This window comes from Pelophylax lessonae (genome assembly GCF_965119305.1).
Source record: "Pelophylax lessonae genome assembly, chromosome: 11".
In the NCBI taxonomy this organism is placed as follows: Eukaryota; Metazoa; Chordata; class Amphibia; order Anura; family Ranidae; genus Pelophylax; species Pelophylax lessonae.
This window is the reverse complement of record NC_138778.1, coordinates 236541681-236558674: the sequence shown is the minus strand read 5'-3', so window position 1 is coordinate 236558674 and position 16994 is coordinate 236541681. Positions and strand designations below refer to the sequence as shown.

The window sequence follows — 16994 nt, the reverse complement described above, 5'->3', positions numbered from 1 at the left end:
ACCAAACCCTGGGATCACTGACCACAGAGGAAAAATGGGAATGCTTTAGGAACATATTAAGCAAAGGCATCTTGCAGTGCATTCCTATGGGAAATAAATTTAGAAGAGACAAAGCCAAACCTGGCTGACTAAACCGTAGCGTTAAAAAACTTATTAGGGGAAAAAAATTGGCCTTCAAGAAATATAAATCAGAGGGCACAGTATCGGCTTTCCAGCAATACAAGGAGGCAAATAAGAAAAGTAAATACGAAATCAAAATGGCTAAAATCAGCTTTGAGAGACAAATAGCGGAGGATAGTAAAAAGAACCCAAAGAAATTCTTTAAATATATCAACAGCAAAAAAACTAGGGCAGAGCATATTGCACACATAATTAACAATGATGGGAGGATGGTTACAGAGGACACTGAAAAGGCAACCGTGCTGAACGCTTTTTTCTCCTCAGTCTTTACACAGGAAAAGGAGGGGTACACTGACCATGACTGTATGGGGTACACTGACCATGACTGTATGGGGTGCACTGACCATGGCTGTATGGAGTACACTGACCATGACTGTATGGTCAGTAGTAATACACAGGACTTGCCACTATGGCTAACAGAGGGTGAAATCAGGGAAAGGCTGGATAAACTTAACACAAACAAATCACCAGGCCCGGATGGCGTACATCCGAGAGTACTCAAGGAACTCAGTAAGATTATATCTAGACCACTGTTCCTGATCTTTGCTGACAGTATTAGGACAGGAGATGTACCAGGGGATTGGAGGAAAGCTAACGTGATTCCGATATTCAAAAAAAGGGCAGAGGCATGTCCTGGGAAATTACAGGCCTGTCAGTCTGACATCAGTAGTACGTAAACTTCTGGAGGGGATGATAAGGGACTATATCGTAGAGTTTGCTAAAGACAACAGCATCATCAGCAGTAATCAGCACGGGTTTACAAATGGGCGTTCTTGTCAAACCAATCTCTTAACATTCTACGAGGAGGTGAGCTGTGAGCTAGATAGGGGGAGACCAGTGGATGTGGTGTACTTGGATTTCGCTAAGGCGTTTGATACAGTTCCTCACATACTCCTTAATTTATAAAATAAGGTCTGCAGGCATCGACCGCAAGGTTTGCTCTTGGATACGGAACTGGCTAAAAGGGCGTGTCCAAAGGGTGGTAATAAACAGCGCATACTCAGACTGGTCTTCTTTGGTAAGTGGGGTCCCCCAAGGCTCAGTCCTGGGACCAACCTTGTTTAATTTATTCATAAACAGCATTGAGGTCAGGGATCAGTAGTGCTTTATCAGTTTTTGTAGATGACACAAAACTTGGCAAATGAGGTTTAATGTGGAGAAGTGTAAGGTTTTGCACTTGGGGACTAAAAACATAAAAACACAATACACTTTAGGGGGGGAACCCTTGGGGGAATCAAAAATGGAGAAAGATCTGGGAGTCTTGGTTGATGATAGATTAGGCAACAGCATGCAATGTCAAGCGGCAGCTGCCAAAGCCAACAGAATATTAGCATGCATAAAGAAAGGGATGTATTCCAGAGATAAGACTATAATCCTTCCACTTTATAAAACTCTGGTCCGACCGCATCTGGAGTATTCTGTCCAGTTCTGGTCGCCAGTCCTCAGGAGGGATGTGTTGGAGCTGGAGAGAGTCCAGAGAAGGGCAACTAAACTAATTAGGGGATTGGAGGACCTTAATTATGAAGAGCGTCTGCAATCGCTTGATTTATTCTTCCTTGAGAAGAGACGCCTGAGAGGGGACATGATAGCAATTTATAAATATCTTAATGGGGATCTCAGCTTAGAAAAAAAGCTGTTCATTCGAAGGAATTGCATGAGGACTCGAGGAAATACAATGCGATTGGAGGAGAAGCGTCTTAACCTCAGGCAACGAGGAGGGTTCTTTACTGTTAGGGCTACAAGATTGTGGAATTCTCTACCACAAGAGGTGGTTTCTGCGGGAAGTATGGTGGCTTTCAAAAGACTCTTAGACTTACATCTCAAGGATCAGAACATTCAGGGGTATGTGAGATGATTACAGCCACACACACCTACACAGGGGGAACTGGAAGGACTATTGTCTTTATTCAACCTCAACAACTATGTAACTATGTAAGTGGTTAATCTGGTCTCCAGCAAAGTCCTCCAAGCCATCTAAGCAGGGCTGTGAGGGCTGCTGGACCAATGGAAGTGTGAGCATGAATGGGAAGTTGCTGGTGAAGTCTCGTGTCTATTGCTGAGCACTAGTGACAGTATGTCTGTGTGGTCTAGTCTCAGGGGGTATGGGGGGGGAAGTGGTTGGTCTAGTCTCAGGGGGTGGTCTGGTCTCAGGGTGGGAGGGGTTGTGTGTGTGGGTGGTGGTCGGTCTGATCTTAGGGTGGGAGGGGTTGTGTGTGTGGGGGGTGGTCGGTCTATCGGCATACATGGAACATCACCCCCCCCCCCCCAGAATGGCACACATGGAACATCATTCCCCCACAGAACGGCACACATGGGACATCATCTCCCCCCCCTCCCAGAATGGCACACATGGGACATCAACCCCCCCCCCCAGTAGGGCACACATAGGACCTCACCCCCCCCCCCCCAGTAGGGCACACACGGGACCCCCCCCCCCCAGTAGGGCACACACGGGACCCCCCCCCCAGTAGGGCACACATAGGACCTCACCCCCCCAGTAGGGCACACATGGGACCTCCCCCCCCCCCAAGAATGGCACACATAGGATGAATATTCAGATTTAGGAATGACATTTATTAGAAGTTCATTGGCTCTGCAGTCTCTGTAGTACCCGGAATACTGTGCAGTGATTGGAGCACCGGGGTGGAGGTTGGATGACCTCTGGCAGTAGTCATTCTCTGGTTGTAGTCCTCATGGAGGGGAGAGGGTGTGTCTGGGGGGGGTGATGGGAAGGATGGGTGGGGCTTTCTTCTGAAGCACCGCCTCTTCTCCATGAACATTCATACACCGCCTGACCGCCCTCAGGACTGTCTGCAGCCTCCTGTCCAGGGCCCGGAGGTTAAGCTCGCTCAGGATGGGACTGAGGCTGTCCTGGTGTAATGATTCTCTCATGACATCACTGAGCCGATACTCAGGCCGAGCCAGCAGGTTCAATCGCTGCCACGTGTCCTCCTTCAGCCTGGAGGAGAGAGGAGACATGGTTACCTATCATACATCACCCCCAGTCCCTGTGCAGACCATTGGAGCCCACCCTGGCGGGACGGTCGCTGTGCAGACCATCGGAGCCCCCTCCCCCGACGGGGCAATCCCTGTGCAGACCACCAGGGCCCCCCCAATGGGACAGTTCCTGTGCAGACCACCAGAGCCCCCCCAATGGGACAGTCCCTGTGCAGACCACCAGGGCCCCTCCAATGGGACAGTTCCTGTGCAGACCACCAGGGCCCCCCCAATGGGACAGTTCCTGTGCAGACCACCAGAGCCCCCCCTGATGGGACGGTCCCTGTGTGGACCACCGGAGCCCCCCCCTATGGGACAATCCTTGTGCAGACCACCGGAGCCCCCCCCCAACGGGACAGTCTCTGTGTGGACCACCGGAGCCCCCCCGATGGGACAGTCCCTGTGTGGACCAACGGAGCCCCCCCGACAGGCCGGTCCTTGTGCAGACCACCGAGCCCCCCCCCCCCCCCCCCGATAGGACGGTCCCTCTGCAAACCACTGGAGCCCCCCGATGGGACAGTCCCTGTGCAGGCCACCAGAGCCCCCCCCCCCCGACAGGACGGTCCCTGTGTGGACCACTGGAGCCCTCCCCCCGATGGGACAGTCCCTGTGCAGACCACCGGAGCCCGCCCCCCGTCTCATGTGATTGGATGTACAGGTTACCCCGCCCTGTGTCTCATGTGATTGGATGTACAGGTTACCCCACCCTGTGTCTCATGTGATTGGATGTACAGGTTACCCCGCCCTGTGTCTCATGTGATTGGATGTACAGGTTACCCCGTCCTGTGTCTCATGTGATTGGATGTACAGGTTACCCCACCCTGTGTCTCATGTGATTGGATGTACAGGTTACCCCGCCCTGTGTCTCATGTGATTGGATGTACAGGTTACCCCGTCCTGTGTCTCATGTGATTGGATGTACAGGTCACCCCTCCTGTGTCTCATGTGCAGGCCACCAGAGCCCCCCCCCCCCCCGACAGGACGGTCCCTCTGCGGATCACTGGAGCTCCCCCCCAATGGGACAGTCCCTGTGCAGACCACCAGAGCCCGCCCCCCGTCTCATGTGATTGGATGTACAGGTTACCCCATCCTGTGTCTCATGTGATTGGATGTACAGTTTACCCCTCCTGTGTCTCATGTGATTGGATGTACAGTTTACCCCGCCCTGTGTCTCCTGTGATTGGATGTACAGGTTACCCCGTCCTGTGTCTCCTGTGATTGGATGTACAGGTTACCCCACCCTGTGTCTCATGTGATTGGATGTACAGGTTACTCCGCCCTGTGTCTCATATGATTGGATGTACAGGTTACTCCGCCCTGTGTCTCATGTGATTGGATGTACAGGTTACTCCGCCCTGTGTCTCATGTGATTGGATGTACAGGTTACCCCACCCTGTGTCTCATGTGATTGGATGTACAGTTTACCCCACCCTGTGTCTCATGTGATTGGATGTACAGGTTACCCCACCCTGTGTCTCATGTGATTGGATGTACAGGTTACCCCACCCTGTGTCTCATGTGATTGGATGTACAGGTTACTCCGCCCTGTGTCTCATGTGATTGGATGTACAGGTTACCCCGCCCTGTGTCTCATGTGATTGGATGTACAGGTTACCCCACCCTGTGTCTCATGTGATTGGATGTACAGTTTACCCCGCCCTGTGTCTCATGTGATTGGATGTACAGTTTACCCCGCCCTGTGTCTCATGTGATTGGATGTACAGTTTACCCCTCCTGTGTCTCATGTGATTGGATGTACAGGTTACTCCGCCCTGTGTCTCATGTGATTGGATGTACAGTTTACCCCGCCCTGTGTCTCGTGATTGGATGTACAGGTTACCCCACCCTGTGTCTCATGTGATTGGATGTACAGGTTACCCCGCCCTGTGTCTCATGTGATTGGATGTACAGGTCTGTAGCGGAGTAGCCGTACGATCCACGATATCTCCACTGGTAGTCAGGCACAGCATACAATAATCCTGGTAGCGTATAATATTAACAATCCTATAATAACCAGCAGACACATGGCTTGAAGATCAACACTAGACTGCCTTGTTTATTGAAAAACACAGGGATTACACTCAGCCAAAACCCCTCCCTCTTCGAGACATTCCACACACAAAACTGAACATCCCATAATACCTTACTCTGCCAGACAAACAATAGGACAATATCCAGTGGCTGTGTTTGCCACACGGGGTCTCCACAGAGGGACAGCAGGGGTTTCCAATACACATTCATGAGCCAGCAGCTAACACAATACAAAATCCTACAGGTGCTGCACGAGTTACGTTTCCACATACAATACACACATAATACAGTTGGACAATCATTCCTGACAGAATACTCTGTAAGTGGCGATGCTTGCCACAAGGTTACCCCTCCTGTGTCTCATGTGATTGGATGTACAGGTTACCCCACCCTGTGTCTCATATGATTGGGTGAACCAAAGGTGCTGGAGACCCCAAAATTGTAGGGGAGCGTCTTGGCTACCTACGATATTTTTTGGGGTCTCCAGCACCTTTGGTTCGCCCGTGACAGCTCCACAAAGTGACCGGAAAAACCAGAAACTCTACCCGGAGACACTCAGGTTTAACATTGGCGTTTATGGGGAAAGTTGGTCCACTTTGGCATGTCACTGCTCCGAGCCCAAAGGTCCCCGAGACCCCAAATTTTTTCCAGATGTACCCGAGGGTCTTCGCTACCTACCGTATTTTTTTCATGTCTGATGCAACCTATCGCTCGGTTGTGACAGCTCCCCAAAGGGACCGTGACCTAACCGCAAGGTGACCAGGTTTAACATTAGAGTCTATGGCGGAGGGGCCCGGTTCTCGGGGTCACTGCTCTGCGCCCTTTCATCCCCGAGACCCCAAACTTTGACCAGCCATAGGGGAGTGTCTTGGCTACTGCGATACAATTTTCCAGCACCTTTGGTTCGCCCGTGACCACAATTTTCCCGCGGCGGTGTGTGCGTCCCACCTCAGCCCCTCCTCCTCTCAATCAGCTGTTCGCTAAGTCTTAGGATTTCATCAGGCCTTGAAAATGTCTTGTGCGCATGCGCAGCGGGGCTCGCACCAGCTGGGTTATGACGAAGCGTCACCGGAAGTGACGAGGTTCGGAATTTTCATGGGTCCGACAAAATTTTAGAACACCGGTGTAATGTTTGAAAACCATACCTCGTGAAAATTCCATACCCACGTCACTTCCTGTCAGAAACGGCTGAGTAGCGTAGCAGTGCGCATGCTCACAGCTCCGGATACGTCATTGAACAGCTGAGGAGCTTACAAGTGCGCATGCTCGGAGGGTATGGAATTATCACGGTAGTGTGTTGCAACGTTACACCGCATCAGCTGTTGCAGCGGTTACATTAAAACAGGTCATCTCCGCTCCTACCCCTGTCACTTCCCTGATCTCCGCTCCTACCCCTGTCACTTCCCTGATCTCCGCTCCTACCCCTGTCACTTCCCTCATCTCCGCTCCTACCCCTGTCACTTCCCTGATCTCAGCTACTAAATGTAAAAGCGGCGGCGGGTCTATGAAAATATAAATCACGGAGATGTCGGCTCCGTGATTTATCCGCCGCCGCTTTTACATTTAGTAGCCGAGATCAGGGAAGTGACAGGGATAGGAGCGGAGATCAGGGAAGTGATAGGGATAGGAGCGGAGATCAGGGAAGTGACAGGGATAGGAGCGGAGATCAGGGAAGTGACGGGGATAGGAGCGGAGATCAGGGAAGTGACGGGGATAGGAGCGGAGATCAGGGAAGTGACAGGGATAGGAGCGGAGATCAGGGAAGTGACAGGGATAGGAGCGGAGATCAGGGAAGTGACAGGGATAGGAGCGGAGATCAGGGAAGTGACAGGGATAGGAGGGGAGATCAGGGAAGTGACAGGGATAGGAGCGGAGATCAGGGAAGTGACAGGGATAGGAGCGGAGATCAGGGAAGTGACAGGGATAGGAGCGGAGATCAGGGAAGTGACGGGAATAGGAGGGAAGATCAGGGAAGTGACAGGGATAGGAGCGGAGATCAGGGAAGTGACGGGGATAGGAGGGGAGATGACTCATGTTGCAATGTAACCGCCGCAACAGCTGATGCGGTGTAACGTTACACACACTGCCGTGATAATTCCATACCCTCCGAGCATGCGCAATGCTAAGCTCCTCAGCTGTTCAATGACGTAGGTGCACCGGAAGTGACGAGGGTAGGGAATTTTCACGGGTATGGTTTTTTCACGGGAACACCGGCCATACATGGATTGAAATTCCGCCAGTTCAGTGGGGACTGGGTGATGATCGATCGATGTACAACCAGCCTGTTGGGTTTTTCTTGAACAATCAGAGCTGCCGGTAATACGGCTCGGTGTTCTGATCCTGGAAAGTCTCCTCACTGTCTGGATAGAACAGCGGGAGGGAGGGATTCCCTCATCCACATCGAATGTACGGGTGAGGGGGGGGGGGGATTGAAACATTTTCTACCATTCAACCCGCTGGGTGAACAAAGTGTAATAATGTGTGGGCAGCTTTATAAAACTTCTCACGGATCATGGTTTACGCCCCGGGTATCGGCCAAGCAGGCTCCGCCCTCATCACTCACATGCAGCATTGGTAGAGAGGAGCCAGGATGGTCGTCTCATCGTGGGAAGGTTGTCCAAATCTGCAATACAGCCAGAAGCACATGAATAACGTGTTGGAAAGGCGGAGCCTCTGATCATGTTACTATGGATACGTCACCCACCCTCTGGCGTTATCCAGGTGCAGCAGGAAACCCTCATCTCCAAACTGGGTGAATATCTCATAGTGATGGCGATCCATGTTCCCTGCAGAGAGAAACACATGATGGAGTATCTGTGCAGCTCTATGGTGCGCTCCCTGCAGGTCGGGTTACTGTGGGGCGCTCCCTGTGGGCCGGGGTCACTGCGGGGCGCTCCCTGCGGGCCGGGGTCACTGCGGGGCGCTCCCTGCGGGCCGGGGTCACTGCGGGGCGCTCCCTGCGGGGTCGGGGTCACTGTGGGGCGCTCCCTGCGGGCCAGGGTCACTGCGGGGCGCTCCCTGCGGCTCGGGGTCACTGCGGGGCGCTCCCTGCGGCTCGGGGTCACTGCGGGGCGCTCCCTACGGCTCGGGGTTACTGCGGGGCGCTCCCTGCGGGTCGGGGTCACTGCGGGGCGCTCCCTGCGGGTCGGGGTCACTGCGGGGCGCTCCCTGCGGGTCGGGGTCACTGTGGGGCGCTCCCTGCGGGTCGGGGTCACTGCGGGGCGCTCCCTGCGGGTCGGGGTCACTGTGGGGCGCTCCCTGTGGGTCGGGGTCACTGCGGGGCGCTCCCTGCGGGTCGGGGTCACTGCGGGGCGCTCCCTGCGGGTCGGGGTCACTGCGGGGCGCTCCCTGCAGGTCGGGGTCACTGTGGGGCGCTCCTTGCGGGTCGGGGTCACTGCGGGGCGCTCCCTGCAGGTCGGGGTCACTGCGGGGCGCTCCCTGCAGGTCGGGGTCACTGTGGGGCGCTCCCTGCGGGTCGGGGTCACTATGGGGCAGGCTAGGGGGCACTGTGTACATGGTTCTGGTGTGGTTCAGGGGTTCCAGGCCATGACACACAGGCCAGCTCTTCCTTCCTCTGACCACATTGCTGTATATGTGGCTCAAGCCAGGTACGGACCCCCCCCCCCCTGTCATTACAAAGCACAGGCTGACCCAACCCCCCATCCTTCCCCAGCATGCGGAGCACAGGCTCTTACCTATCAGGAAGTCAAAGATGGCCATGTCAATGACATTGAGGAGTCTCTGGGGGTTGTTGTAGGGGGGGAGGTGTCTGATGGAGTCGCAGTACGCCGTATTCAATTCCCACCTAATAAAGCAGAGAAATGGGGGTCAGAAATATGGAGGAACTCCGACAATAATACAACCCCCCCCCCCCCCCCCCATGTACCTCTCCTATAGAAACTGAGCAATCATTCCCTGCTCTACAGACACAGGCCACAAGGTGGCGCCACAAACCGCCTGAGCCGCCTTCCCATCAGCGCTGTGTGAATTGCTCAATCCCAGACTCGGCCAGATGGGGACATCCAGATGTTTCTCCGCACTTCATCCCCGGAAAATTGGCCTCCAACGCGATTGTTATTCCGAAGAAAATAAATTCCCCCGCATCCACCCCACAATCCTGAACCCCCCCATCCCGGATTACTGAACCCCCCCCCGCATCCATCCCAGAATTCTGAACCCCCCACCCCGGATTACTGAATCCCCCCCCGCATCCATCCCACAATCCTGAACCCCCCCATCCCAGAATCCTGAATCGCCCCCCACATCCATCCCAGAATCCTGAACCCCCCCATCCCGGAATCCTGAACCCCCCCATCCCGGATTACTGAACCCCCCCATCCCAGAATACTGAATCCCCCCCCCACATCCATCCCAGAATCCTGAACCCCCCCCCCACATCCATCCCAGAATCCTGAACCCCCCCGCATCCATCCCACAGTCCTGAACCCCCCCCCGCTTCCATCCCACAACCCTGAACCCCCCCATCCTGGATTACTGAACCCCCCCACATCCATCCCACAATCCTGAACCCCCCCATTCCGGATTACTGAATCCCCCCCCACATCCATCCCAGAATCCTGAACCCCCCCCATCCCAGAATCCTGAATCGCCCCCCACATCCATCTCGGAATCCTGAACCCCCCCATCCCGGATTACTGAACCCCCCCATCCCAGAATACTGAATCCCCCCCCCACATCCATCCCAGAATCCTGAACCCCCCCCCACATCCATCCCAGAATCCTGAACCCCCCATCCCGGATTACTGAACCCCCCCACATCCATCCCACAATCCTGAACCCCCCACATCCATCCCACAATCCTGAACCCCCCCATCCCGGAATCCTGAACCCCCCCATCCCGGATTACCGATCCCCCCCACATCCATCCCAGAATCCTGAACCCCCCCCCCACATCCATCCCACAATCCTGAACCCCCCCATCCCGGATTACTGAACCCCCCCACATCCATCCCACAATCCTGAACCCCCCCCGCATCCATCCCAGAATCCTGAACCCCCCCCATCCCGGAATCCTGAACCCCCCCATCCCGGATTACTGAACCCCCCCATCCCAGAATACTGAATCCCCCCCCACATCCATCCCACAACCCTGAACCCCCCCATCCTGGATTACTGAACCCCCCCACATCCATCCCACAATCCTGAACCCCCCCACATCCATCCCACAATCCTGAACCCCCCCATCCCGGAATCCTGAACCCCCCCATCCCGGATTACTGAACCCCCCCATCCCAGAATACTGAATCCCCCCCACATCCATCCCAGAATCCTGAACCCCCCCCATCCCGGATTACCGAACCCCCCCACATCCATCCCAGAATCCTGAACCCCCCCCCCCACATCCATCCCAGAATCCTGAACCCCCCCATCCTGGATTACTGAATCCCCCCCACAGCCATCCCAGAATCCGGAATCCCCCCGCATCCATCCCACAACCCTGAACCCCCCCATCCTGGATTACTGAACCCCCCCCCACATCCATCCCAGAATCCTGAACCCCCCCATCCCGGATTACTGAACCCCCCCACATCCATCCCACAACCCTGAACCCCCCCATCCCGGATTACTGAACCCCCCCACATCCATCCCACAATCCTGAACCCCCCCACATCCATCCCCGAATCCTGAACCCCCCATCCCGGATTACTGAATCCCCCCCACATCCATCCCAGAATCCGGAATCCCCCCGCATCCATCCCACAACCCTGAACCCCCCCATCCTGGATTACTGAACCCCCCCCCCACATCCATCCCACAATCCTGAACCCCCCCATCCCGGATTACTGAACCCCCCCAGATCCATCCCACAACCCTGAACCCCCCCATCCCGGATTACTGAACCCCCCCACATCCATCCCACAATCCTGAACCCCCCCATCCTGGATTACTGAACCCCCCCACATCCATCCCACAATCCTGAACTCCCCCACATCCATCCCAGAATACTGAACCCCCCCATCCCGGAATCCTGAACCACCCATCCCGGATTACTGAACCCCCCCATCCCAGAATACTGAATCCCCCCCCCCACATCCATCCCACAACCCTGAACCCCCCCATCCTGGATTACTGAACCCCCCCACATCCATCCCAGAATCCTGAACCCCCCCACATCCATCCCAGAATCCTGAACCCCCCATCCCGGAATCCTGAACCCCCCCATCCCGGATTACTGAACCCCCCCATCCCGGATTACTGAATCCCCCCCACATCCATCCCAGAATCCTGAACCCCCCCACATCCATCCCAGAATCCTGAACCCCCCCCCACATCCATCCCAGAATCCTGAACCCCCCCCCCACATCCATCCCAGAATCCTGAACCCCCCCACATCCATCCCAGAATCCTGAACCCCCCCATCCCAGATTACTGAACCCCTCCGCATCCATCCCACAATCCTGAACCCCCCCATCCGGATTACTAAATCCCCCCCCCCACATCCATCCCACAATCCTGAACCCCCCCATCCCAGATTACTGAACCCCCCCGCATCCATCCCAGAATCCTGAACCCCCCTCCCCCCACATCCATCCCAGAATCCTGAACCCCCCCCCACATCGATCCAAGAATCCTGAACCCCCCCATCCCGGATTACCAAACCCCCCCCCCCACATCCATCCCAGTATCCTGAACCCCCCCATCCCGGATTACTGAACCCCCCCACATCCATCCCAGAATCCTGAACCCCCCATCCTGGATTACTGAATCCCCCCCCCCCACATCCATCCCACAATCCTGAACCCCCCATCCCGGATTACTGAACCCCCCCCCCCACAACCATCCCACAATCCGGAACCCCCCCATCCCGGATTACTGAACCCCCCCACATCCATCCCATAATCCTGAACCCCCCCATCCCCGATTACTGAACCCCCCCACATCCATCCCAGAATCCTGAACCCCCCATCCCGGATTACTGAACCCCCCGCATCCATCCCAGAATCCTGAACCCCCCCATCCCAGATTCCTGAACCCCCCCCACATCATCCCAGAATTCTGAACCCCCCCATCCTGGATTACTGAACCCCCCCGCATCCATCCCAGAATACTGAACCCCCCCCATCCTGGATTACTGAACCCCCCCCTCCCACATCCATCCCAGAATCCTGAACCCCCCATCCCAGAATCCTGAATTCCCCTCCCCCAATCCATCCCAGAATCCTGAACCCCCCATCCCAGAATCCTGAATTCCCCTCCCCCAATCCATCCCAGAATCCTGAAACCCCTCCCCATCCCGGATTACTGAACCCCCCCATCCCAGATTACTGAATCCCCCTCCCCACATCAATCCCAGAATCCTGAACCCCCACCATCCCAGAATCCTGAATCCCCCCCAATCCCGGATTACTGAACCCCCCCCACATCCATCCCAGAATCCTGAACCCCCCCACATCCATCCCAGAATCCTGAACCCCCCCCCCCCGCATCCATCCCAGAATCCTGAACCCCCCCCCTGCATCCATCCCAGAATCCTGGACCTCCCCCCCCCACATCCATCCCAGAATCCTGAACCCCCGCCATCCCAGAATCCTGAACCCCCCCCTGCATCCATCCTAGAATACTGGACCTCCCCCCATCCCCCATTACTGAACCCCCCCCATCCCAGAATCCTGAATCCCCCCCCAGCATCCATCCCAGAATACTGACCCCCCCATCCCCGATTACTGAACCCCCCCCATCCCCAATTACTGAACCCTCCCACCCCAGAATACTGAACCACCCCCCCATCCCCAATTACTGAATCCCCCACCCAAGAATACTAAAACCCCCCCATCCCTGAATACTAAAACCCCCCCACCCCCCCAATACTGAACCCCATACATCCAGAATACTGAAATCCCACACCCCCCAATACTGAACCCTACCCATCACCAAATACAACCCCCCCCATCCCTAAATACAGACCCACCCCCATCCCTGAATACTGAACCCCCCCATCCCCGATTACTGAACCACCCCCCATCCCCAATTACTGAACCCTCCCACCCCAGATTACTGAACCACCCCCCCATCCCGGATTACTGAACCCCCCCCACATCCATCCCACAATCCGGAACCCCCCCATCCCGGATTACTGAACCCCCCCACATCCATCCCCTAATCCTGAACCCCCCCATCCCCGATTACTGAACCCCCCCACATCCATCCCAGAATCCTGAACCCCCCATCCCGGATTACTGAACCCCCCGCATCCATCCCAGAATCCTGAATCCTCCCATCCCAGATTCCTGAACCCCCCCCCCCCACATCATCCCAGAATTCTGAACCCCCCCCATCCTGGATTACTGAACCCCCCCCCGCATCCATCCCAGAATACTGAACCCCCCCATCCTGGATTACTGAATCCCCCCCCTCCCACATCCATCCCAGAATCCTGAACCCCCGCCATCCCAGATTACTGAATCCCCCTCCCCACATCATCCCAGAATTCTGAACCCCCCCCATCCTGGATTACTGAACCCCCCCCGCATCCATCCCAGAATACTGAACCCCCCCATCCTGGATTACTGAATCCCCCCCCTCCCACATCCATCCCAGAATCCTGAACCCCCGCCATCCCAGATTACTGAATCCCCCTCCCCACATCAATCCCAGAATCCTGAACCCCCCCCATCCCAGATTACTGAATCCCCCTCCCCACATCAATCCCAGAATCCTGAACCCCCACCATCCCAGAATCCTGAATCCCCCCCAATCCCGGATTACTGAACCCCCCCCACATCCATCCCAGAATCCTGAACCCCCCCACATCCATCCCAGAATCCTGAACCCCCGCCATCCCGGTTTACTGAACCCCCCCCATCCCAGATTACTGAATCCCCCTCCCCACATCAATCCCAGAATCCTGAACCCCCACCATCCCAGAATCCTGAATCCCCCCAATCCCGGATTACTAAACCCCCCCCACATCCATCCCAGAATCCTGAACCCCCCCACATCCATCCCAGAATCCTGAACCCCCCCCCCCCCGCATCCATCCCAGAATCCTGAACCCCCGCCATCCCAGAATCCTGAACCCCCCCCTGCATCCATCCCAGAATACTGGACCTCCCCCCCCCACATCCATCCCAGAATCCTGAACCCCCGCCATCCCAGAATCCTGAACCCCCCCCCTGCATCCATCCCAGAATACTGACCCCCCCATCCCCGATTACTGAACCCTCCCACCCCAGAATACTGAACCACCCCCCATCCCCAATTACTGAACCCTCCCACCCCAGAATACTGAACCACCCCCCATCCCCAATTACTGACCCACCCCCCCATCCCCAATTACTGAATCCCCCACCCAAGAATACTAAAACCCCCCCATCGCTGAATACTAAACCCCCCCCCCCCACCCCCCCAATACTGAACCCCCCACATCCTGAATACTGAAATCCCACACCCCCCAATACTGAACCACCATCCCAGAATACTGAACCCTACCCATCACCAAATACAACCCCCCCCCATCCCTAAATACAGACCCACCCCCATCCCTGAATACTGAACCCCCCCATCCCCGATTACTGAACCCCCATCCTAGAATACTGAACCCTACCCATCACCAAATACAACCCCCCCCCATCCCTAAATACAGACCCACCCCCATCCCTGAATACTGAACCATCCCTAATTACTGAACCCTTCCACCCCAGAATACTGACCCCCCCCATCCCTGCATACTAAAACCCCCCCACCCCCCAATACTGAACCCCCCACATCCTGAATACTGAAACCCCCCCATCACCAAATATGACCCCCCCATCCCTGAATACAGAACCTCCCCCATCCTCGGATACTGAAGCCCCCTCATCTCCAAATACAGAAACCCCCCCCCATTCCCGAATACAGATTTTAGTCTCATGCCTTTCTGTATAGAGGGGTCTCTGGGTCCAACATATCTTCCCATCACGTACAGTAGGGGTACCAAATATCATCCACACTCCATGCAGCCATCATACAGAGCCTTGAAAAAGTATTCACCCCCCCTGAAATTTTCCACATTTTCTCATGTTACAACCAAAAATGTAAATGTATTTTATTTGGATTTTATGTGATAGACGACACAAAGTGGCCATAATTGTGAAGTGGAAGGAAAATGATAAATGATACAAATAAATCTGTGAAAAGTGTGGCTGCATTTGTATTCACCCCCCTTTACTCTGATACCCCTAACTAAAATCTAATGGAACCAATTTCCTTCAGAAGTCACCTAATTAGTAAATAGAAACCCCCTGTGTGTAATGTAATCTCAGTATAAATACAGCTGTTCTGTGAAGCCCCCAGAGGTTTGTTAGAGAACCTTAGTGAACAAACAGCATCATGAAGGCCAAGGAACCCCCCAGACAGGTCAGGGATAAGGTTGTGGAGAAGTGTAAAGCAGGGTTAGGTTATAAAAAAATCTCCCAAGCTTTGACCATCTCACGGAGCGCTGTTCAATCCATCATGGGAAAATGGAAAGAGTATGGCACAACTGCAACCCTACCAAGACATGGCCGTCCACCTAAACTGACCGGCCGGGCCCCTACCAAGACATGGCCGTCCACCTAAACTGACCGGCCAGGCCCCTACCAAGACATGGCCGTCCACCTAAACTGACCGGCCGGCCCCTACCAAGACATGGCCGTCCACCTAAACTGACCGGCCGGCCCCTACCAAGACATGGCCGTCCACCTAAACTGACCGGCCAGGCCCCTACCAAGACATGGCCGTCCACCTAAACTGACCGGCCGGCCCCTACCAAGACATGGCCGTCCACCTAAACTGACCGGCCGGCCCCTAACAAGACATGGCCGTCCACCTAAACTGACCGTCCGGCCCCTACCAAGACATGGCCGTCCACCTAAACTGACCGGCCGGCCCCTACCAAGACATGGCTGTCCACCTAAACTGACCGGCTGGCCCCTACCAAGACATGGCCGTCCACCTAAACTGACCGTCCGGCCCCTACCAAGACATGGCCGTCCACCTAAACTGACCGGCTGGCCCCTACCAAGACATAGCCGTCCACCTAAACTGACCGGCCAGGCCCCTACCAAGACATGGCCGTCCACCTAAACTGACCGGCCGGCCCCTACCAAGACATGGCCGTCCACCTAAACTGACCGGTCGGGCCCCTGGCCGTCCACCTAAACTGACCGGCCGGCCCCTACCAAGACATGGCCGTCCACCTAAACTGACCGGCCGGCCCCTACCAAGACATGGCCGTCCACCTAAACTGACCGGCGGGGCCTCTACCAAGACATGGCCGTCCACCTAAACTGACCAGCCGGGCCCCTACCAAGACATGGCTGTCCACCTATGGTTGTAACACGAGAAAATGTGGAAAATTTCAAGGGGTGTGAATACTTTGGCACATTACACACTCCATGCGGCCATCCTCCACACTCCATGCGGCCATCCTCCACACTCCACGCGGCCATCCTACACACTCCACGCGGCCGTCATCCACACTCCACGCGGCCGTCATCCACACTCCACGCGGCCGTCATCCACACTCCACGCGGCCGTCATCCACACTCCACGCGGCCATCCTACACACTCCATGCGGCCTTCCTCCACACTCCATGCAGCCATCATACACACTCCATGCGGCCGTCATCCACACTCCACGCGGCCGTCATACACACTCCACGCGGCCGTCATCCACACTCCACGCGGCCGTCATCCACACTCCACGCGGCCGTCATCCACACTCCACGCGGCCATCCTACACACTCCATGCGGCCTTCCTCCACACTCCATGCAGCCATCATACACACTCCATGCGGCCGTCATCC

The 16994-nt window shown here is 55.6% G+C and overlaps 1 protein-coding gene across 1 annotated transcript in view; it reads right to left on the bottom strand.

Moving 5' to 3' along the window:
* Window positions 1-2818: 2818 nt before the first annotated feature.
* FAM20A (FAM20A golgi associated secretory pathway pseudokinase) overlaps window positions 2819-16994 on the bottom strand; it is a 61123-nt gene continuing 46947 nt past the window's right edge. Inside the window, exons 8-11 of the mRNA XM_082271688.1 lie at window positions 8904-9013; window positions 7913-7994; window positions 7772-7831; window positions 2819-3139 (exon numbers count right to left, since the gene is read on the bottom strand). Of these exons, the coding sequence (XP_082127814.1) occupies window positions 2872-3139; window positions 7772-7831; window positions 7913-7994; window positions 8904-9013 (520 nt within the window). The 3' untranslated portion in view covers window positions 2819-2871. The remainder of the gene's footprint in view (window positions 3140-7771; window positions 7832-7912; window positions 7995-8903; window positions 9014-16994) is intronic.